Below are 24611 nucleotides of genomic sequence, written 5' to 3'. Positions count from 1 at the left end.
ACTTGCCGAATATTCGGTATTCGGCCGAATGCTGCCTACTATTCGGCCGAATACCGAATATCTGTGGCACTAACCTAAAATTAAAAAATAACCAAAAACTTGGTATACTTAAAATGTATTCTTGGAAAGTAGTTAAGTACGAAGGCACGTTTTTGAGCATTTCTTGATATCAAAATATTTTAGTTTTATCATGAGTCTGATTTGATTGACTCTAACTAAATTCATTAATTCTGTTCAACATAAAAACAAACGTGCTTTGTTGGCGAACAGTTTTCATAATAATTGTGACTCAAAATGTTCGCATGTCATGCCGAATATTCGGTATTCGGCCGAGAGAAGGGCCGAATATTCGGTATTCGGCCAAATTCACTATTCGGGGCATCTCTAGTCTTAACCCCTTATCGAATGTAATAAATACATATTTGTAGAAATTTGAACTTTAATAGCTGTCAATAGAGTTGAATATCATACCCGCCATGACTTCGGTAAAGAGTTAAACTTGGATATCATGATAATACGCTATGTATTTTTTCCTAGCCCAAATTTCAAAACGGAATATTACAAAAAAATAAAGGCTGTGTCAAAGGTGTGATACTTAGAAGAATTTATTTTATTACCGATTTTTGTGAGTAATATGTGTTCAAAACGCGAAAGTTTTAAATATCATATATAATCTTACTTATACTTGTATTACAAGTTACACGCTTGTAAATGTAGATCCATCACTTCAAAAAAAGTTGTTTCATAATCTTATAATATAATAATTTTAATGCAGAATATTTTATAACAAGTATAACAACTAAAAAATATACAATTCAAATATTCAATGTCTATAAAATGGTATTGTATTCTTGTAATCAGATATTTAAGAGCAAATCGAGCGTGATTTTAACAGAATTTACTAGTCTGTCAAGTAGTTATTGAATAACATTTAAAGTAAGTATAGACAGGAGGCACGGAGGCGCACGAGTTTTTTTTTTGTGTTAGTGTTATATAATTAAATCTAGGGGCACTGTTGTAAACCATTGGAGTCCACGAAATAGGCATTGATAATATCTGGTACAGTATCTATGTGACATAATCCTTCTATGCAAATATGTAACATGTATGTAAACACGTTATATACATAAGACGGGTTAAGATGCTATTAAACAGGAAGTATACAATGTACAAAGGCGAACTTATCCCTATAAGGGATCTATGTATAACACACACATGTATGTAAGTATTCCAAAAAACCCCACAGAAGCCCTTAGAGAAGACAATAAAATTGTGATTGATAGCCAACCAAACTGATACAGGTAAAGTATTTCAGTTTTGTGAAATAGGTTGTAGATAGTTTTTCTGCATGTACAGTCGCCAACTCGCCATCAAATATATCGGAGCGACCAAGGCGCTCACAAATATCTGAACGCGCCTCTCAAGGCGATAAAATGCGTGTTCACATATTTTTGAGCACATTGGCCACTCCGACATATCTAATAGCGACTGTACAAACTGCAAGCAAACAATGAAGTTGATATTTACTGTATTATTTATGTATGAAATCAAGTGTATAAAAAAAAATGTCAATCGCAAAGTAGGGTTGTAATTGTAAAAAAAAACTACAGTTTTTTTTTTTCATTTTCTAATCAAATCAGGCATTGTGGCCACGTAAGGTGTACAGTCTGTTTTGTCGAACATAATATCGGTGTTACTGTGATATTACTTGTATCTAAATATAGATATTTGATATTTTTATACTAAATGAAATTCAGAACTACCTACTTAGTTATATTTTATGAGAGTGATTAACAGATATGTGATATACCTACCTATAAATAGGTAACTTATATTTTAACCGAAAAATGTTATGCAAAAGGTTATAACACCATAAAATGACTCTCATTGCATATAAAACAAAATCAATTTAAATTTAAGCCATAAAATCTGTGATAAACAAAATATAATTTAAATATTTGATCATATTGTACCAAAGACTGCGTGTGTATTTATTTAAATTATTTTCAATACAAATATAATGCGCTGTGCAATATTATTATTTTTAATATATTTCGATATATCCGAGAGTAAATTATGGTCGAAGGGAGTTGTGCATTACACCATAAACCCAAAAGATTATGGTAAGTCATATAAATTTGAAATAACTAGGTAATGAAAAAATATTAGTTTTTAGGCCATTTGGCATAGAAAGTGAGCAATATGTATTGCTTTTGAAGATTGTTTCTCATCAGCTCATCATCACACCGTACGTTTCATTTACATCCGCGGTCGGCAACAGGCGGCCCGCAAACCTCACACTTGCGGCCCGCGAGCCTCCCTGGCTATTTTGTATGTAATATTGACAAACGACAATGTTTGATACAGTCTTAAATATCGACTACCGTAGGCTCAAAGGGCTTAAGGGACAAAATGGCGAAAATTAGTTATGAATGCAGTTATATACTCAGTTTTTTTTTCTCTATCGAATGGTATATTTAAAGTCTCGATAACTTGAAAAAAATGTCCGTTAAGCCCTATGAAAAAGTCAATGCTTGAACGTAATTTTCCAACGCATTTTGCCGTATCTGCCAATTCAAAAAAATGTGCTCAATGTCGCCCTTGACCGCTAATAGGTTGCCGACCGCTGATTTACAGGGTTATTCCCACCAGTTACCAGTGTTACCACCAAGTTACCAGTGGTAACTACTGGGAAAAAATCCCACTATTTTACTTTATAGACATCCACTCCCAAGACGAGATAGTGTCGACGTTCTCGGCTCTAGAGAAGGAGATATGCGTCAAATTCTTCAGCACCCCCCTGAACTATTCCACCAGCGAGACGCAGAAGGTTCTGTATATTAGCAACCCCAATAAGCAGAAGAGTTGTCCGCCGATGAGGTACAACTATAGCGGCAGCGTTGTGGTGAGTAAATATCGGTTTTCCTAGGATAGCGGTGCCGTCATATAGCGGCCGTCTCCATACTAAATAATACGGCTAAATATGAATGTCGCAGTATTTGTATGGAGACGGCCGCTATATGACGGCACCGCTATCCTAGGAAACTAGAGCATAATAACACCTAGGTTCCACTATAGACCGACCGCTTAAATGAGCCCTCGCCTGCGCGGTACGGGGGTGACGGGGCAGGACGACTCCCTCCCTCTAGACTCTCAAAGTCAGGTCACTTTACAATACAATTCTCTTTATTGCACACCTTACATACACGTAGTTTACAATAAATGTACAATAACATAAACAAAGACAATAGAGGTAACAACAGGCGGTCTTATCGCTTAAGAGCGATCTCTTCCAGACAACCTTTGGGTACAGGTCTCTTTATTGATTAAACGAAAGATCTCTTTAATCTTCTCGACGCCAATGACGGATATAATATTCGCATCGCAGGTCCAACGCCAAAGAGATAAATCCGTCGCAGACCACAGAGCAACATAGCCCTACATAGGCATAAAGGTGACAGTCCATTTCCAACGACAGCAGCACTACCATTCATTTTCTATGGAAATTGACAATAACGCAGACGCGTTCGTAATAGTAGTGCAGCTGCGGTCAGAAATGGAATATTACCCTAAAGTTCAATTTCAATTTTCACACTTCGGTGATGAAGGTCACCACATGGTCACCACCAACCTGGTAATTGGTAACTGCCCCATCTTTGTGTTCACAGGATATGCCGATCGGGTATAAATGTATAAACAAAAATGATATAGCGAGGATCACCATAGAAATGCTGAGAGCTAGTATCGATCAGACGGGTAAGTAACAAATGTAGGTACCTAAATATGTAAGGTGTCGGTATTCGGGTTATTCCGAATGTCCGGTATATCTAGGGTTGCCATACGTCCCGTCACAGAATAAATAATAGTACTAGGTACAGAAGACTCACTCTCTAACAAAACGCGTCTGTGACGATCAGCACAGATATGGCCGCTAGGTGGCGACAGCACCACGCGCCGCTTATGGCAAACCCCAAAATTGGGGCCGAACGGATGTACTTTTAGCTACCCAAAGCGACGGAATTGCGGAGTGAGCCACGCCTGGTCCTGTATATACGGGACTGTCACCGTATTTAAGTATCACGTCCCGTATTTTTTCGACCGGTCTGCCTAGTGGGTAGTGGGGGAAGGGCTCCGCCCGCGCGCAACCCACAGGTGCAAAATAAAAAAGTTAGGAGACCCCTGTGGCCCATTTTATAAAGCTACAAGTTACAATTTACAAGCGGAAGTCTCTTTCTAACCCTATGTTTTAGAACGAGACTTCCGCTTGTAAATTGTAACTTGTAGCTTTATAAAATAGGCCACTGCTCTAGAATACCACTGTCCCTTACCTATCAGTTCCGACAAATTATGGCAACCCTAGGTATGGGTCAAACAGATCACTGTGTTACGTTCTTTCCTGTAGACATACACAAGAGTTAAGGGCTAACTATAAAGGTTAATTTTCTTATTTAACCCTTACCCACGTAAAAAGGTCCTCCTTTTATTTACAGAACTATGATAAAATCATTAATTACATGCCCACATTGCCCACAAGCTGTTAACTATTGCCCACAGGAGAGAAAAATGTACAGTTCGCGCGAACACGCTAGTTTTCTCTCCTGTGGGCAATAGTTAACAGCTTGTGGGCATGTAAGCAATGACTATCATAGTTCTGTAAATAAAAGGAGGACCTTTTTACGTGGATAAGGGTTAAATAAGAAAATTAATCTTTATAGCCCTTAACTCTAGTGTATGTCTACAGGAAAGATCGTAACACAGTGATCTGTTTGACCCGTATATCCAAATCATAGAAAATACAAGTAAAGAAAGATTGATCACTCCATACATGTATCAGTTTTCTTACCAAAACGAGAGTTAATATTTCGTAGTCGCCATCTAGCGTCAAGTAGCGGAATTTATCAGTACTGCTAATTGACAATAGATGTCGCGACGAACGAAAACTCTAATGCTCAACAATTTTCAGCTAATATTATAACCGGATTAACCGGAACTCTACTTTCAACTCCGGCTTGTAATATTAGTTGTAAATTTGTTTTAGCAGTACGTTTTTCGTCAGTAGCGACACTTGTGACATCTGGTGTCGAGTAGCAGTACTGATAATTCCACTACTTGACGTTAGATGTCGCGCTATGGCAAGAAAACTGATGTATGGAGTTACTCTTTTTTCTTATCTCTATGATCCAAATATAAAATGGACTCTAAATATTACAAAGTTATGGGTGATTTTTCCTTTTCAGCGCCACCAATAAATAGTTTCGATTTGCTTAAAAGGTTTGAGGAACAGGTGAGCAGTCCAGATTACTTTTAAATAAGCACTCTCTTCTTACAAACACACGTGCTTAATCGTTGTTATAAATACTCTAGGGTCATTGCGCTAGTTTTCGTCCGACGTCACTTGACGAAATTATAAACCTTCATTGCTGCACAAATTAGGACTTATTGCAATCCTTAATATCTGAACAATTTATCTTTCTACAAAAAAAATATATTTCGCAAGTAGCAAATCAATAATTTTTAAGAAAAAAAAACCGACTTCTATGGGGCCCGGTGAAAGATTATGGTAGATGGTGCACTAAGTAGAAAAGGAGGTAAAACCAGTACCTATACTTTCTAGTAGCATTTCGTTTCCGTAAGGGTCGTAGTTATCTAGCTTAACCTAACCCACTTCTCTGATAGCAGTTCGGTTCTATGAGGATCGCAGTTCGAACCTAATCAAACCCACTTTTCTAGTAGCATTTCGTTTCTGTAAGACTCGCAGTTCTAACCAAACCTAACCCACTTTTGTTCGGTTCTGTGAGGATCGCAGTTCAAACCTAACCTAACCCACTTAACGGCGCAGGCGGTGCGGTGTACGGGAGTTTGAGCGGGAGGGGTTTGGCATCATCATATCCCCATTTTATGGTAGGTAATCATAATGGTTTATTTAGTTTAGGTATCATAGTGGTTTTCCGGGTCAAGGTCCGGGTCTCTGAGTCAGAGTCCGGGTCCGAGTCCCGGTCCAAGTCCAGGTCCGGGTCCGGGTCCGGATCCGAGTCCGGGTCCGAGTCCGAGTCCGGGTTTGAACCGGATCCGGGTATGAGTCCGGGTCCCAGTCCAAGTCAAAATCGAAATTCAAAATCACCAAACATGTACTATGCGTCGTTGAAGAGTTCTGTTCTGATCATCATCAGCAGTTCCACTTCATCAAATGCGACAGTTTTTAATGTTAATGCTTGATTTTATGATGAAAATACAAAAAATTCTATACGTATGCTTTTAAGATTTGAGGAGTTCCCTCGATTCCTTATGGATCCCATCATCAGAACTCGAGCTTGACAGAAATGTGGCTTAAAAACTAAACTTGCTTAACAAACATAACGAAGAGGACAAATCGCCAAACGTGAACTATGCGTCGTTGAAGAGTTCCGTTCTGATCATCATCAGCAGTTCCACTTCATCAAATGCGACAGTTTTTAATGAAAATGCTTGATTTTCTGATGAAAATACAAAAATCTCTATACGCATGCCTTTAAAATTTGAGGAGTTCCCTCGATTTCTCATGGATTCCATCATCAGAACTCAAGCTTGACAAAATTGTGGCTTAAAAACTTAACTTGCTGAACAAACATAACGAAGAGGCCAAATCGCTAAAGGTGAACTATGCGTCGTTGAAGAGTTCCGTTCTGATCATCATCAGCAGTTCCACTTCATCAAATGTCACGTTTTTGAATGTATATGCTTGATTTGTTGATAAAAACACAAAAATCACCATATGTATGCCTTTAAGATTTGAGGAGTTCCGTCGATTCCTCATGGATCCCATCATCAGAACTGGATTTTGACAAAAACGGGACCAATCTGTATGCATATACATACAATCAAAAAAATAATTTTCAAAATCGGTCCAGTAATGACGGAGATATGGAGTAACAAACATAAAAAATAAAAAAAATAAAAAACATACAACCGAATTGATAACCTCCTCCTTTGGGATTTGGAAGTCGGTTAAAAATGAAATGTATTATTTGCTAATTCGTCAAGTGGACGAAAATTGGCCCTGGACGGTAATCTGACGCAATTACCCTATGCCTATACCTAGCAAACTCTAAATTCTCTAATGCCAAATAGGTACAGTCATCGTCGTTAGTAGGTACTAGGTAGCATCCAAAGTAGGTACAGTCAACTGTTACTATTATGGGTGCAGCCAACTTATTCAAAAATATGTCCCATAGTTCTTATATAATTGCGTTTAGGTGTATAATTTGTTAAGGTTTTGTGTAACCCGTGCGAATGCCACAAGACATTAAGTCCGCCTTTTTTACTTTTTTTTATGTGAATAAAGTTAAAATAAATATTTTTAACACAGGACCAAACTAAACCCCGCCCCACGTTCCTAACAACCGAAGACCGTGATTTCATCAACGCGCACTACCACGGCGAGTGCGTGTCGCTCTCGCAGCGCGCGAGTGATTTCTCGGCGCGGCGCGACCTCGACGATCGTGGCGTGACGCTCGCCGATCAGAACTCGGCCTGGTACGCCGAGCGGGCGTGGCCGCTCGCGGTCGTTATGTACTCCGTTCAGGACTCGCTACGTGAGTTACACAATCATATTATCACCGCGTGGCGTGACGCTCGGCGGCCAGAACTCGGCCTGGTACGCCGAGCGGGCGTGGCCGCTCGCGGTCGTTATGTACTCCGTCCAGGACTCGCTACGTGAGTTGCACTATCATATTATCACCGCGTGGCGTGACGCTCGGCGACCAGAACTCGGCCTGGTACGCCGAGCGGGCGTGGCCGCTCGCGGTGGTTATGTACTCCGTTCAGGACTCGCTACGTGAGTTACACTATCATATTATCACCGCGTGGCGTGACGCTCGGCGGCCAGAACTCGGCCTGGTACGCCGAGCGGGCGTGGCCGCTCGCGGTCGTTATGTACTCCGTCCAGGACTCGCTACGTGAGTTGCACTATCATATTATCACCGCGTGGCGTGACGCTCGGCGACCAGAACTCGGCCTGGTACGCCGAGCGGGCGTGGCCGCTCGCGGTGGTTATGTACTCCGTTCAGGACTCGCTACGTGAGTTACACTATCATATTATCACCGCGTGGCGTGACGCTCGGCGGCCAGAACTCGGTCGAATATCATAACGACCGATTTAAACTTTCACGATTTTTAGGGTTCCGTAAGGTTAAAAACGGGACCCTATTACTAAGACTCCGCTATCCGTCTGTCACCAGGCTGTATCTCATGAACCGTGACAGCTAGGCAGTTGAAATTTTCACAGATGATGTATTTCTGTTGCCGCTATAACAACAAATACTAAAAACAGAATGTAATAAATATTTAAGTGGGGATCCCAAACAGCAAACGTGATTTTTGACCAAGCCTGGTGACAGACAGACGGACGGACAGCGAAGTCTTAGTAATAGGGTCCCATTTTACCCTTTGGGTACGGAACCCTAATTACGCGGTTCTAAGCGCACTCCTATACAATCACCGCACGTGGCACCCTTCACGCTAAAATTCCAATATTCTTAGCGCGCTTCGCGTGCTCCATTAAATTGCAGCTCCATTAAAATGTTGACATTCTAAGCGCGGGCTCCCACGGAATATGAGCCTGCGGCGCTCGTGAAGCTAAATATTCGGGCGGTTTGGAGCGCTCTTCTCGCTCTCTTTTGGCTTCTCGCTCTCTTTTGGCCTTACGTTATCTTATACCTAAAGTCGGGATGTTCAGAGAGCGTGTGAGTACTGTGAGTGCCTACATGGTGGTAACGGCTACCAGTCGGTCTTCCCAATTATACCCTCTTGGCAGCCCGATCCTCTCCCATTCTAACTAGTTGGTCGTATCAGCGAAGTCTGTAGGATTTCGTTTCGCCGATGATGGCTACCCATTCCTCGATTTCATCATTCTTCCGTATCCTCCAGCTGCTGTAGTCACCACACGGGATTGTTATGCCATTTAGGGTTCTCTGATGATGATGATAGCATAATCAATCAATATTTTATTCGTCATACGGTTAACATAGGATCTTAATCTAATTAATAATAGTACATGTGTATTTAACCTGCATGCAGGTGTACAAATATTGCATCGTTCTATACAATAATAGGTCAATACACTAATAATATGAATGTATTTAAATATTACTGTATTCATTTAGTCTCTATTTATATTATCCTATATTAACAAGTAAGTAAGTGTAAATGAACAACCAATTTAGCCAGGCCCCTAAACGCGGAGCGTGATATTACAAACCGTCGGGTGACAAGCAAAAGTCACTAACTAACACCATTGAAATTATTGGACAATAGACCGTGTTACAAGTGTAATAAAGTGCATTGTTACTTTATTTTTTGATAGTACTTAGTGACTTTTGCTTGTCACCCGACGAAACATTCCTAATCATTCCAGGTGACTCTCAAGACTACATGCTCCTCAAGTTCGCCATGACGCAGATCGAGCTGGCAACATGCGTGGTGTTCCACGAGATGGGGCCTGATGATAAGTTCTCGCCCTCCAACCAGCTGCTGTTCAAAGATGAGGGGGAGGATGAACCGGAACTCGGCTTCAAACAAGGAGATCAGGTTATTAACACTTTATTAGAGAATTTATTTTCCACCTAATTTTGAACTTTATTTCAAAGTGATAGGATTCACTGTTAAGTGTTTTTTAGGGTTCCGTACCCAAAGGGTAAAACGGGACCCTATTACTAAGACTTCGCTGTCCGTCCGTCCGTCCGTCCGTCCGTCTGTCACCAGGCTGTATCTCACGAACCGTGATAGCTAGACAGTTGAAATTTTCACAGATGATGTATTTCTGTTGCCGCTATAACAACAAATACTAAAAACAGAATAAAATAAAGATTTAAATGGGGCTCCCATACAACAAACGTGATTTTTGACCAAAGTTAACCCAACTAGCAAAATAGTCGTATAAGAATTGATTTACTCAGCCTGTAATCGTATAACAGCCGAGTTACGGTTGTTGAAACACCAATATATCGTATAATAGCGGTTAACTCGACTATTTAGCAATTTTCGCTAATTAGTGCTATAATCATGTCGTATAAACGTTTATAGCACTATCTTTTAGCACTTTTATTCCACCTTTTAATAAATGCTGAATTAGCGCTACTAAATCAGTTTTATTCAGCATAATTGTTCTATTAAAATCATATAACAGCTATAGAATAGCTAATTGTCTGAATAAGGCGCTTTAATACAACTGTTACTCAACTCTCTTCTCTGTTGCTATAAAAGCCTATTAAAAGCAATCCAATAACCATTTGGCAACAATGCTGCTGTAACAGCGCGCTTATATCATAATTCGGGTAATGGGGCTCAAACCGCTGTTATAGGAGCTGAAGTGTATTTACAGGTTTTATTCAAAATGTATTCAGCTTAGAGTACTTTTAAAGAGTTTTGAACTACATTAACAGCACAAGTCAGCCATGTTGTACGTTTCAATATAGTCCGGTGGCCAACTGCATGAAACCCTACCTGATAAAAAAATAGAAAATCCTACTCTGTAGGGGTAGCTGACTTTTAGTAGCATCAACTGCTCTTGGTCGGCCGCGGCTTAATTTCGCAAATTTTGCGTAAATGGCAAAATAGTGGCACAAAAATTCATCAAAAAAAAAACCCCATCGTATAATAGAATGAAACTTGCAGGGTAGGATAGCTGCCTTTTAGGACAGCAAAACAAAAGTGGTCAGCTACATCCTGTGTTGGCAGGTTCCTGTGTTCGACCGAATTTGTGGTACCACGTGACAACTACAATTTACCTCATCGAAAAATAGAATGAAAAAAACTGATTGTAATACCTACATTAAATTTGTTGACGTATGTCTTGGTCGGCCTCACCTTAGCCTGATAGCTTTTGCAGTCCGTCCGCATAAAAAAATGTGAATGGCAGCAATCCTACCATACAAGTGACATTCTATTTTTCGATGATGTAAATTGTAGCTCACGTGGTACCACAAATTCGGTCGGACACAGGAACCTGCCAACACAGGATGTAGCTGACCACTTTTGTTTTTTCGATGAATATTTGTACCACTTTTTTGCCATTTGCGCAAAATTTGCCAAGTTAAGCCACGGCCGACCAAGAGCAGTTGAAGCTGCTAAAAGTCAGCTACCCCCACAGAGTAGGATTATTCTATTTTTTTATCAGGTAGGGTTTCATGCAGTCGGCCACTGGACTATAAATCCATAAACATGGCGACAACATGTGCTATAAGTGTAGCAGTAAACGCAGTTACTCGACTTATAGTCGAATTAATGAGATATAACAGAAACTAGATCGTGTAAGCAAATTTTTACTTATTTTAATTAATATTTTTTTATTGAAATTTAAGAAAATAGGCGGCCCATGAATATATATGAACCAGTGCCTTTGGTTTTATCAATAAAGTATTTTTCGCGCTAGGTTTTACTGTATTACGTGTACTTACAGACAGTAAAAACTTATGTACACAATCACGGTAAAAATAAATGTCATGGATGACAGCAGTAAAAAAATACTTAAGTACCTTTTTGTTTTATTAGATACGTGAAGACGATTATTAGGCCTCAAACTTAATCAAATAATTGAAATATAATCGCTTACCTGAGATCGTTTTTAGCACATATTTGTTGAATAAAAGCATTTACTGCACTCTTACACATTCAAAATGCCGAGTAAAAGCAATTCGGCTACTTTTACGAAACATTTTTGCTGAGAAAAAGCAGTGCGGTTGCTTTTATAGAACACTTTCACTGAGTAATAGCAAATTGATAATGTTTATAGAACAAATAATCGAATAAAAGCACTATCGTTGCTATTAAAACACTAGAAGCGCTTTATATCAACTTTTACTCAACTCTTACAGCATCGATTTGCTTCTTATACAGCGCTTACTCTATTTTTATAACACTTTTAGTCTGTATAAGTGCGCCTTTTCGCGTTGAGTAAACGCTTACAGGACTTTTATTCGACTGTTTTTACACCGTTTATAGCACCAAAAAGCGAAAATAAAAACGTGCTCTCAACTTTTATAGCACATAGATTTGCTAGTTGGGAAGCAACGTCGGGAGTGGTCAGTACTTGGATGGGTGACCGTTTTTTTTTTTCTTGCTTTTTTTTGTTTTTTTTTGCATTATGGTACGGAACCCTTCGTGCGCGAGTCCGACTCGCACTTGCCCGGTTTTTTTAAGTGATAAGTAGGACCGAGAAAAGTGGCGTTGTCTTGTGTCAGAGGCCAAGTCTCATTTTGGGTTGCGTAGTAGTAGGATTCAATTAAATTGAATCAATTTTGCATAACTTATAAAAGAAGACTGGTTTTTAGGGTTCCGTACCCGAAAAGTATAAACGGGACCGTATTACTAAGACAGAGTGGCTACCGCGAAAACCGAAATTCGCAAATTGCGGGGATCTATCTCCTTCACTCCAATGAAGGCGGCGCGTAATTAGAGTGACAAAGAAAAAAAGAGTGATAGATTTTCGCGGTTATTGCCCTGCTCTGTCTGTCCGTCACCAGGCGGTATCTCATGAACCGTGATCGCTTAGGCAGTTAAAATGTTCACAGATGATGTATTTCTGTTGCCGCTATAACAACAAATACTAAAAACAGAATATAATAAATATTTAAGTGGTCCCACTTAAATATTCCTCCCATACAACAAAGATGATTTTTTTGCCGGTTTTTGCGTAATGGTACGGAACTCTTCGCGCGCGAGTCCGACTCGCACTTGGCCGGTTTTTAGCAGAGTCATCGTTGTAAAGCAGCGGTCGACAACAGGCGGCCCGCGAGCTTCCCTGGCTATTTTGTATGTAATATTGACAAACGACAATGTATGATAAAGACATATGTAGTATCTAAGTTATAACATAACACTTTATTTTGTTCTTAGTTTTTCAGTTTTTTTTTTCTTTGTTTTTACACTATTTAATTGGTGTCCTGTCACCGGTAGTAGGCTTTGATTATGTAAGCGAATGTTGTTAGTTTTGGTTTGAGTCTTATCTCTTTCATGTGTGCGATGTGTGTGTGTGTGTGTGTGTGTGTGTGTGTGTGTGTGATGCGTGTTACGTAAGTATATGTTTTTACTACATATCTATTTGCGAGTTCCTGTAATTGGCTCTTTATATCTATTTATGATTCCATTGTCATTTAGTTAGCTGTTGGATCTCCTTATGTAAATAAATAAATAAATAAATAAATAAATAATATTAACAAACTGTGGCCCGCATCAACTTCGTTAACTACTATGTGGCCCTTGGCTGCTAAAAGGACGCCGACTGCTGTTCTAAACGGACCTAAAACGATTAAATTTTCCCCTACAGGTGATCAGCCTGAAAGCGATGACGCACGGAGCGCCGGGTCACTCTGCGCACGCGCTCAACAACTTGATGCGTGCTCTGGGCATACCAATGATGTCCAACCGCTTTGACCGCGACAACTATCTTAACGTTCAGTGGTCACATGTGCAGAAAGGTGAGCGCCATCTAGTGTCAGAAGTAAGATACCACTATTAACAGTATTAACCCATAGATGGCGCTGTAATCAACCCTACAATGATGTCCAACCGAATTTAAGCTGTTGTGAGACATACTAACATTGAATAATTTTACGGTTCAGACTCACTTGTTTTTAGTCACTCGCGCGACATGTTTCGGAGAGCCTAGGTCTCATTTCACAAGCACTAACATCGCGAGCAGCGTTCACGACGGCCGTGTATAGCTTACTGCGGCTCGCCGCATCGATCGCTGCGCGCGCGCCGAGACATGAAAACATCGCTTTGACCGCGACAACTATCTTAACGTTCAGTGGTCACATGTGCAGAAAGGCGAGCGACATCTAGTGTAAGAAGTAAGATACCAATATTAAGGTGGATGTCTAGGGATGGGATGCCGATTATCAGCCAAAAGATGGCGTCACTGTGCACGAATTGTGGATTTTCACTATTTCTCCCAAAATACAAAGTTTCATAAGATGTGTTGATATGTGCGAAAACTATAAAAAATACTACATCTAAATCGAGACATGTTCAACTCAACATTGTCTCATTTCGTTATTACCGGAATCCAACTGCAAAATATTGCAATTTCTTGCATTCACGCACACTTACGTACTTAAAGTCACCTTAAAGTCAGTGTCAAATGTCAGCACATTCGTAATGTTACAGTAAAGTAACCTAGAGGGCGCAGCGGATGAAATGTTTATTGTTGAAAAAAGATTGGAAATTAAATAATAAATTCTTGTTTGAGCAACGATTAAGAATTACAACGCATTCAGAAGCAACTAATGTTTTCGACCATCAAATGTCATGTGCTCGTGGCACCCGTAGCCTCTATTTTGAAAAAAATCAGATTGTAGCTAAGATACATGGTTCAAACCCCGACAATGCCAGTTTTTTTTTATTTTATAATTTTAGCATTCTCTTTTGAATTATTTTAAGCGTATGTTATTCTTCGAAACTAAACTTACGTGAGTAAAATATTTTCAGTATTTTAATTATTTTTTAATAATATTATGGGAAGATTTATAAAAGTATTTTTATTTTCCGATTTCAAAGGATATAAATAATGATTAAAATAATTAAAAAAAAGTCATGCATGAGGCTAATTAGGATCGCAGAATAGGTATATAAGAAGTCAACTATCGACGAAGTATAGCTGGTCAAGCAGATCTTGTCAGTAGAAAAAGGCGGCAAATTTGAAAAATGTAGGCGCGAAGGGATATCGTTCATAGAACATTTGAATTTCGCGCCTTTTTAGGGTTCCGTACCCAAAGGGTAAAACGGGACCCTATTACTAAGACTTCGCTGTCCGTCCGTCCGTCCGTCCGTCCGTCTGTCACCAGGCTGTATCTCACGAACCGTGATAGCTAGACAGTTGAAATTTTCACAGATGATGTATTTCTGTTGCCGCTATAACAACAAATACTAAAAACAGAATAAAATAAAGATTTAAATGGGGCTCCCATACAACAAACGTGATTTTTGACCAAAGTTAAGCAACGTCGGGAGTGGTCAGTACTTGGATGGGTGACCGTTTTTTTTTTGCTTTTTTTTTTGTTTTTTTTGCATTATGGTACGGAACCCTTCGTGCGCGAGTCCGACTCGCACTTGCCCGGTTTTTTTACTGACAAGATTTGCTTGACCAGGTATAAAATAAGTTTCCAAAATTTTATTGAAATGATATACCTACATGAAATAATCAAATACAACACATTTACTTAATAGTACATTTCGATGCTAGTGCGGAAGGTGTGTCATTACTTCACGAGTACCGAGATATCTTGCCACGAGCCGCAGGCGAGTGGCAAGACTCGGGACGAGTGAAGAATGACATTTCCGCACGTGTATCGAACGACGTTTTTTAATACAGTTGCGAAAAAATAAGAAAAACATTGTTAATCGTACACTAAACAAAAGTGGTAACAGTGACAGCTCGGTTAGACGTCGTCTTTAAGTATATTATATCTATGGGCGTTTGGCAGCTATTCCGTTCCATTCAGTCAACTTATTAAGAACGGAATTTTCAATATTGAATATTAAAAAATAAACGTGTTATAATGATGAAGAGGTAAGTAATTAAATATGAAATATGTAATATTTTTCGTATTCTTACATTAACGGTAGGTTTTTATGCTGATTACGACGTTTAAAGGAAACTAATATTAACACTCATCAATAAGTAGTCGTGAATTGGAACAAGTATAAATTTAAAAAAATTGGAAAAGTAAAAAGCACTAGTTCGAGATAACCAACTTTCCGCACGCTAAACAGCTACGTAAAGTAGCACTTTTTGAGCAACTGTATTAAAAAATAACTTTTAAAATAAGGCATATAAAATTTCCAAAAAGATGAAACAAAATAAATAAATAAATACAAAAAGAAATGAGTCTTTGTTCGTGGTTTGAACCCTGTCATGCTGTTCAACTTGTTAGACTTATACTCAGTAGCTAAAAGCCACTAGACCATTTGACCATAGTAGACCCGGGCGAAAAATGCCTTCTTATTTAAGTAACCCATTACTGTCAAAAATATCAAGTTTGAATTGATTTGAAATATAATTTTTCATTGTCGAGTTATTGACATCCAAACGTTGCGAGCATGTTGTACTTTAAACCACTTGGCAACGTCGCACGGGGAATTCTTCTGAAAATGTATGTCCTTTTATATTTTGATATTTATGGATATATGAGGATTCTTCTACTTATGTTGCAAATTGATTAAATTATCGAGAGAAAAATGCTAATGCAAAGAAAACAAGAAATATCCGTTTCATTTCTCATGCTATTGATTCGGTTAAATTGTGTTCTAATGTATGGGGAAGACAAACTAATTATAGCCAGCCTTTTATGAATGTAGTATGACACCATAGGGTATGGTGCTTTACGCACACTAGCGTCCCTTCCCCTCCCCCTGACGCAACCCCCCCTTTTTGCATGAAATATGTCCCGGTACACAGTTTTTTACATTTTTTGAGGAAAGAATATATTTTAGGAAAAAAGTGTCAATGAAAGAAATAATCCTTAATAAATTCTTAATAAAAAAGGTCATATTCATTTTTTTTATATCATGCACCTAATTCATGTATTAGCTTGTCAAAATTCGAAATAACATAGTTTTTACTTAGGGTTCGAAACTCATTTATTATACACGGTGTAACATGAGGAAACCGAATAATTTTAACAGCGTATTCCTGATCACATTTAGAGACAAAAATGTCCTATAAACTTTTTTGAAATTCGCCTAGTTTCAGAGTTAATACCAATAAAAAAAAAACAAGTTTCTATTGTTACATCCAATCCGCATTGGGCTAGCGTGGGGACTATAGCCCAAGCCCTCTCGCGCATGAGAGGAGGCCTGTGCTCAGCAGTGGGACGTATATAGGCTGAAATGATGATGATTGTTACATAGTTCAAAACGCCTTTTTGATGGCGATGTTGTTACTATGGGATTTAGTCTAAATATCCTTATTGATATGTCAAAAAGTGACAATTAAGTAACACGTTGCAAAAACTATGTTTACCGAAAAAAAAGTAAAAATCCATGTTAACTGACAAGTTTACCAATAACATTTACTTTTTATGTACATACATATATACTCAAAAAATTAAAAAATTGCGGCCAAGTGCGAGTCGGACTCGCGTTCCAAGGATTCCGTATATTACACAATTTTTAACAATGTATTTTTTATTTTATTTATTTATTTATTTAGATATTTAATTCAGGGAACAAGGCCCATATTACAAATACCTTACAGACTAACATACATATGTATTTTATAAACTTAAAACTAAACATTATTTATGCGAAACGTGAGTGAAATCTTTAAAAAATCCGTAGGAGTCGGATCAAAAACTGTAATTAAGTCCGACTCACGCTTGACTGTACATTTCTAATAGGTTTTCCTGTCATCATAGACCTATTTTATGTATTTTTTCAAAATTTTAAACCTAGTAGTTTCGGAGATAAAGGGGGAGGGGGGAATAGTCATTTTTTGCCTATTTTCTTGAATAACTTCTAAAGTGTTTATTCGAAAATTATAAAAAATATATATTTGAGATCCTTACAATAAGCTCTTTCATTTGATATGTAACATGATATAGTTTGAAAATTTTTATTTTTTAATTTTTTCATTTACCCCCCAAAAGTGGCCCCCATGTTTAAAATTCATTTGTTTACAAACTTACATATGTGTACCAGATTACAACTTGATTGGTCCAGTAGTTCCGGAGAAAATCGGCTGTGACAGACGGACAGACAGACAGACGCACGAGTGATCCTATAAGGGTTCCGTTTTTTCCTTTTGAAGTACGGAACCCTAAAAACAATAAAAAAAATTGTTTTCGGCGAAATTGACCTAAACTCATACAAACATTTTTTCCTTCTTTTAATTTGACCTCAGAAATAAAATCTTTCGCATTTCTTGAGGACACCTTGTATAATAAGTGTTATAAAATGAATATATAACCTTTTTTACTAAGAATTTAATAAGGAACTATTTCTTTCATTGACACTTTTATCCTAAAATGTATACATGAGGTCAAAAAAAGGAAAAGATGTAATATGTGTTTAGGTCAATTTCGCCAAAAAAAAAATTTTTTTTGGTTTTTTTTTTAATTTTATGAATGAATTTGTATATAAAAATTGTCACTTAAAATGGTTTTTTTTTTCGTAAAACTTAGTTTTTGTAAAGTGTTACTTGTCACTTTTTGACATATCAATAAGGATATTTAGACTAAATCCCATAGTAGCAACATCGCCATCAAAAAGGCGTTTTGAACTATGTAACAATAGAAACTTGTTTTTTTTTTATTGGTATTAACTCTGAAACTAGGCGAATTTCAAAAAAGTTTATAGGACATTTTTGTCTCTAAATGTGATCAGGAATACGCTGCTAAAATTATTCAGTTTCCTCATGTTACACCGTGTATAATAAATGAGTTTCGAACCCTAAGTAAAAACTATGTTATTTCGAATTTTGACAAGCTAATACATGAATTAGGTGCATGATATAAAAAAAATGAATATGACCTTTTTTATTAAGAATTTATTAAGGATTATTTCTTTCATTGACACTTTTTTTCCTAAAATGTATACTTTCCTCAAAAAATGTAAAAAACTGTGAACCGGGACATATTTCATGCAAAAAGGGTGGGTTGCGTCAGGGGGAGGGGAAGGGACGCTAGTGTGCGTAAAGCACCATACCCTAAGGTATCATACTACATTCATAAAAGGCTGGCTATAATTAGTTTTTCAAAAAGCACAATTTGACCGAATATATGAAAGAGGGTCATTGTTGTTGTAAAAGGTGTGCAGGAAATGATACGTTGCTGCACTAGAGCAGTTTAGGTTCCAATTACAAGTACGATTTTATTATTCTTTTTACAATAAGCAATTGAAATTTGGGTATAAATGGATTTGTTATACAATTTCCATTCTGATATTTGACTCCCCATTCCATAAATTACTTTTGGCCAAATTGTTAATAGAAAATACCTACTCTCAAAAATACCTACTCTCAAAAATACCTACTATAAAAATGTATTTAAAAAAACACATTCATTTTACTTTCCTCGTATGCGAAATGAAAAGTAGAGTGTTTTAACTCGGGTGAAAGGCAGCATTTTTGAAAAAAAACCAGGCAAGTGCGAGTCGGACTCGCGCACGAAGGGTTCCGTACTATAATGCAAAAAAAAACAAAAAAAAAAGCAAAAAAAAACGGTCACCCATCCAAGTACTGACCACTCCCGACGTTGCTTAACTTTGGTCAAAAATCACGTTTGTTGTATGGGAGCCCCATTTAAATCTTTATTTTATTCTGTTTTTAGTATTTGTTGTTATAGCGGCAACAGAAATACATCATCTGTGAAAATTTCAACTGTCTAGCTATCACGGTTCGTGAGATACAGCCTGGTGACAGACAGACGGACGGACAGCGAAGTCTTAGTAATAGGGTCCCGTTTTACCCTTTGGGTACGGAACCCTAAAAGTATCATCTACTAATGTTATTGTTATGCACAAGCAGAAGATATTATAGAATCTTGTTTATTTACAAGAAGATGACATTTTTCTCCACATACCTATAGTAACAGCACCAGTCATGGGACATTTAAGAAGAAATTTGGAGTATTTATGATATTTCCCTTATACATGTAACTGGTCTACCGCTTAGCGTGTTAAAAGATGAAAGTCCTATCCGTCTTTCATGTTTTAGGCGTGTTGTATCAAAGATATTGCAATGAGTTTCCACATACTTAACAAATTAAAACTATGTTTTTTTCTTCTCCAGTCATGGACACCAAAGCTCCAGTAATGGGCCCCCAGTAATGGACGTGGATCCAGTAATGGGCCCCCTATAATGGACATTGCTCTATCAGTATAAAATATTGAAATGGGGTATAAGTTATGGCAAAAAAATCAATTTTTGGTATAAGCTTTTATCGATGAATGTATTTTTCTTTCCACAGCCAATTATTATTGTATTAGATCCATCGAGACAATTCTAATATACCTAACACAATTAGTTAGGGTTTATTTCGATAAAATTCCCATGGCCACCTCCTGTCTCCATCATAAGATCAGGTCGATGTTATCATATATAATATTGCATTATCATCAGATTTGCATACTTAATTACGTACTTACAAAAAAATTCAATTGTATCGGAAATCGAAAAGTGGCTCAAATTCAGTTACCAAAATTTGACCCACACAAACTAACAGGGCAAGTTAAATAAAAGTTTGGAAAAACGATATTAATTTATGCGAAGTCCGAGAATACCTCCTGGTTGACGTATTTCGTAACTACATTTTACTTCTGTATTGTTTAAACATGAAATTATGCCATGGCAAGCATTATAATGTCAATTGTCCCATTATAGGAGGCATGCAGTTTTACAGCTCCTATAATGGGATTGGGCCAAATACCACTATTTTTTTTACATCTGTGGAGTCACAACATAGTGTGTTGTATACATTATCTCATGGTAAATGCAATTAACAAAACACATTCTAGTTTTCATCGAGTATTAATTAATTAAAATTTAATAAATTAACTCACCTCTCTTAGCGAAGTTGTTAAGAATTCGTAGTGGTATTTTTTTTCAGTGACACGACAACTTTTGGGTTGACGCCAATTTCTTAAAAAATAACCAAATTTAATGAAACTTTAAATTGAAACAGCTCTAAGACTCATATTTATGATAATATACAGACAGTGTTTATAAACTATTTTTAGATACTTATTTTAGAGGATTTGTGGTTTTTTGTCCCATAACTGGTTCCACGTCCATTATAGGGTCCACTACTATATATATTTTTGAGAAAAATATAGCTAGGTATTTTAGTTTAAAAATCATTGTTACAATAAATATAGGCTTTTCCAGAGAACATTTACCGAAACGAAAGCAGAATTCACAAGGGTTTTCGGTGGACGACCGTAACGCGAATGATTGTTTGGACTGACCTTTCTATAAATATATTAATGTATTTTATTGTGTAATAATCATAATAATTATTAAGTTATATTAAATCTGGGAATGAAATTATATCAGAAAGAAGATTCTTAAATGAGTAGGTATACTCGTAACATGCTTTGTGCATTAAATATACCTCCCTCTATTGAGTGAAAATAAAACAAAATACACAGGTAATCTGTGTTGCGGTTTTAAAGTGCCATCTGTTACACCTTTGACAAATTAAAAATGATTGCTTGTCAAATGAAGTCGCCATGTTAGAATTACACCGATACTATAAGCATCACTCACACAAACAAGCAATGAGGCAAAATTTTACCAATATTCAAAGGCTTTTTTCTTAATAATTTTAATCAAAATCTAGTATTTTTTTACGTTCTGCGAAGACAGAAATATATATACTACCCAAACATTACATATACAAGTGAAGAAACCCTATATAATAGGAGCTAGGGTGCCAAGAAAGTTGTATGAAAATCGAGCAAGGAGAACCACCTTAACCCATAGATGGTGCTGTAATCAGATCTACCGTTATACGGCCGCCGCGACAGCTGTCTCAAAGTATGAGAGCTTCCGCGATCGACTTTTTCACTAGATGGCAGCACCGTGGTGAGAGGTCTAGCTGTCATAATCCACCAATCACGTTTAACCATGTTTTTTTGGTGGATTTTGACAGCAGCTGTCAAAAAGACTTCTCGTTACGGTGCTGCCATCTAGTGAAAATCTCGATCGCGGTTAGCGACATCTCTCGTAAGTTGTCAGACACTCCTAGTAGGTGATAGATGGCGCGATATGTAATCTACTCTGTTATTACTAGGTACTATAATATACTCTGCTACTATACCTCGTTTTATACATAATCTAAATGTGTGTTTTTAAAATAAAAGTAACTAAGTTAGGCCAAGCTAAGTTAGCAGCGATTTTGGTAGTCCAGACTGTGCAAGTGTTATTTTAAACGTTCATCTTCTATGAACTTATAACGTTCACATTACATTTGCACAGTCTGGGCTATCAAAATCGCTGCCAACTTAGCTTGGCCTAACTCTAGCAGCATGACATAACTTACAAAACTATTCTATTTGGCGATAGATGGCGCTATAGTCAACGCCACCTCTTGCTAATAAAATGTTAACAAATTTTTGTGCAACAGGCAAAGAGCGTCTACTAGAGAAGACTCCTAAAGAGGCGTGGGTGGTCGGCATTCCTTACGACTTTAGCAGCGCGACGCATGCGCCAGCCAACTTCCTGTGCGACAACTGCCCTCCTGGAGCAAGCACCGTGCAACCGCTACAGGTTTGTTTTAGTACCGAAACTGTCCGCTAGATGGCGCTATTAATATTAGTGTTACTTTTAGCAGCGCGACGCATGCGCCAACCAACTTCCCGTGCGACAACTGCCCTCCTGGAGCAAGCACCGTGCAACCATTACAGGTTTGTTTTAGTACAGAAACTGTCCGCTAGATGGCGCTATTAATATTAGTGTTACTTTTAGCAGCGCGACGCATGCGCCAGCCAACTTCCTGTGCGACAACTGCCCTCCTGGAGCAAGCACCGTGCAACTGCTACAGGTTTGATTTAGTACCGAAACTGTCCGCTAGATGGCGCTATTCATATAAATGTTACTTTACCAGTGCGACGCATGCGCCAGCCAACTTCCTGTGCGACAACTGCCCTCCTGGAGCAAGCACCGTGCAACCGCTACAGGTTTGTTTTAGTACCGAAACTGTCCGCTAGATGGCGCTATTAATATTAGTGTTACTTTAGCATGCGCCAGCCAACTTCCTGTGCGACAACTGCCCTCCTGGAGCAAGCACCGTGCAACCGCTACAGGTTTGTTTTAGTACCGAAACTGTCCGCTAGATGGCGCAATTCATATAAATGTTACTTTACCAGCACGACGCATGCGCCAGCCAACTTCCTGTGCGACAACTGCCCTCCTGGAGCAAGCACTGTGCAACCATTACAGGTTTGTTTTAGTAGCTAAACTGTCCGCTAGATGGCGCTATTAATATTACTTTAGCAAGCGCGACGCATGCGCCAGCTAACATCCTCTGCGACAACTGCCCCCCCCCCCCCCCACACACACGTTGAATGGACTTGTGAAACAGCCCTTGAGGTCTCTGCAAGTAGATACCATTTTTTTTTTCAGGACACAATGTGGCGCCGCTGGATTAGCATGGGGCACAACAACAAGCTGTCGGAGAGCGACGCCATCTTGGTCAACCTGGTGTATTCGGAGCAGTGCAAGGCGCGCGAGCAAAGCGGATTCGCTTATTAAACAAAAATACATTAAAAATACATAAAAACATTTTATTTTATTTTACCCCTATGATATTATAGCCCTAGATAATTAACCTTTTGGATGCCAATGACCGCTATATCCGCACCGCATGTTCAACGCCACAGACCGATTAATCGGTCACAGACCACAAAGCAATACGCATAAAGTTCAATTTCAGTTTTGACACTGCGGTGACGTGGCGTCCGAGTGACAGCTTTTATGTTTGACACGGCGTCGAAAAGGTTAAATAGCCCTATGAGTTTAGTACCTGGTTTAGTACAGAGATCAGAATGGGGCATAACAACAAGCTGTCGGAGAGCGACGCCATCTTGGTCAACCTGGTGTATTCGGAGCAGTGCAAGGCGCGCGAGCAAAGCGGATTCGCTTATTAAACAAAAATACATAAAAACATTATATTTTATTTTACCCCTATGATATTATAGCCCTACATAATTAACCTTTTGCACGCCAATGACCGCTATATCCGCACCGCATGTTCAATGCCACAGACCGATTAATCGGTCACAGCAGAGGCGTAACTAGGGGGGGGGTTGGAGGGGGCACGTGCCCCGGGCGCCGTCCAAGGGGGGGCGCCAAAATGAGCAAAAGACCTGTACCTCTCCGCCTTGCTAAAAGGCAGCAGGGAAACTTTTGTCAGTCATATTTACCACCACTGTGAAGTGTGAAATGCGGATGGTATTCTGGCCCACAGCGCAAAAGAGAAAGCCGATCTTTTACTCTTACTCTTTTTGCCTCGAACTCGACCTTGACAGACGACGGTAGCGCCCTACCGCCCACCATCCCGCAGTGCGAATACTCTATGCAAGAAACTTCCATCAAGGCGGGAGTTGCTATGCTTTCGTTTTATAAGGCGAGCGGGCCGAGTGCTTCAGAGTTGTGTCCCGTGTTAGCGCGTCTTTTCCGTTAGGGGTCTCCTGTCGAAGTTACCATCTTATGGACTCTCCAAGAGACTACCTATGCAAATGGATCGCTAGCCCTTTGTCCGGCAGGCGCATATGAGCCGTAGTAGACGGAACCTGGCCGCGTAGCCAAGATGTCAATCGCTTACGCTCTGTAGCGATCGAAACGCAACTGTCACTGTCACACTAATATGGAAGAGTGATAGAGAGACATAATGCTTTTCGTTGTCGAAGCGATAGCGATTGTAACCTTGGCTAGGCCGGTTCAATAGCTGCTGCATATCTGTGACATGTTGTCTATCGACGACATTCATCGATATGCGGACGACAGTACTATACAAGGATGGCTAAAAAATAACTAAATTCCCGTTGCCAGGGAGGTTTTGGGTTTTGGGACTGAGCAACTTTTACTACGGGACTAACCCCGAATTCGCGAAAAAAAAGTTTACCCTCCCATAGAAAAT

The 24611-nt window shown here is 38.8% G+C and overlaps 1 protein-coding gene across 1 annotated transcript; it reads left to right on the top strand.

Annotated features, from left to right (window-relative positions):
• The first annotated feature begins 1941 nt into the window (after positions 1 to 1941).
• Positions 1942 to 23252, top strand: LOC134677559 (uncharacterized). The gene is made up of 9 exons (XM_063536031.1): positions 1942 to 2123; positions 2721 to 2905; positions 3669 to 3756; positions 5238 to 5284; positions 7346 to 7571; positions 9392 to 9564; positions 13301 to 13451; positions 22098 to 22240; positions 23096 to 23252. Exons 1-9 carry the CDS (start codon positions 2021 to 2023, stop codon positions 23222 to 23224), a joined length of 1245 nt encoding a protein of 414 aa, XP_063392101.1. The 5' UTR covers positions 1942 to 2020; the 3' UTR covers positions 23225 to 23252.
• Positions 23253 to 24611: the final 1359 nt, after the last annotated feature.

Source organism: Cydia fagiglandana, chromosome 26 (genome assembly GCF_963556715.1).
Source record: "Cydia fagiglandana chromosome 26, ilCydFagi1.1, whole genome shotgun sequence".
In the NCBI taxonomy this organism is placed as follows: domain Eukaryota; kingdom Metazoa; phylum Arthropoda; class Insecta; order Lepidoptera; family Tortricidae; genus Cydia; species Cydia fagiglandana.
The sequence above is the reverse complement of the archived record's forward strand: the minus strand, read 5'-3'. Positions and strand labels throughout refer to the sequence as shown.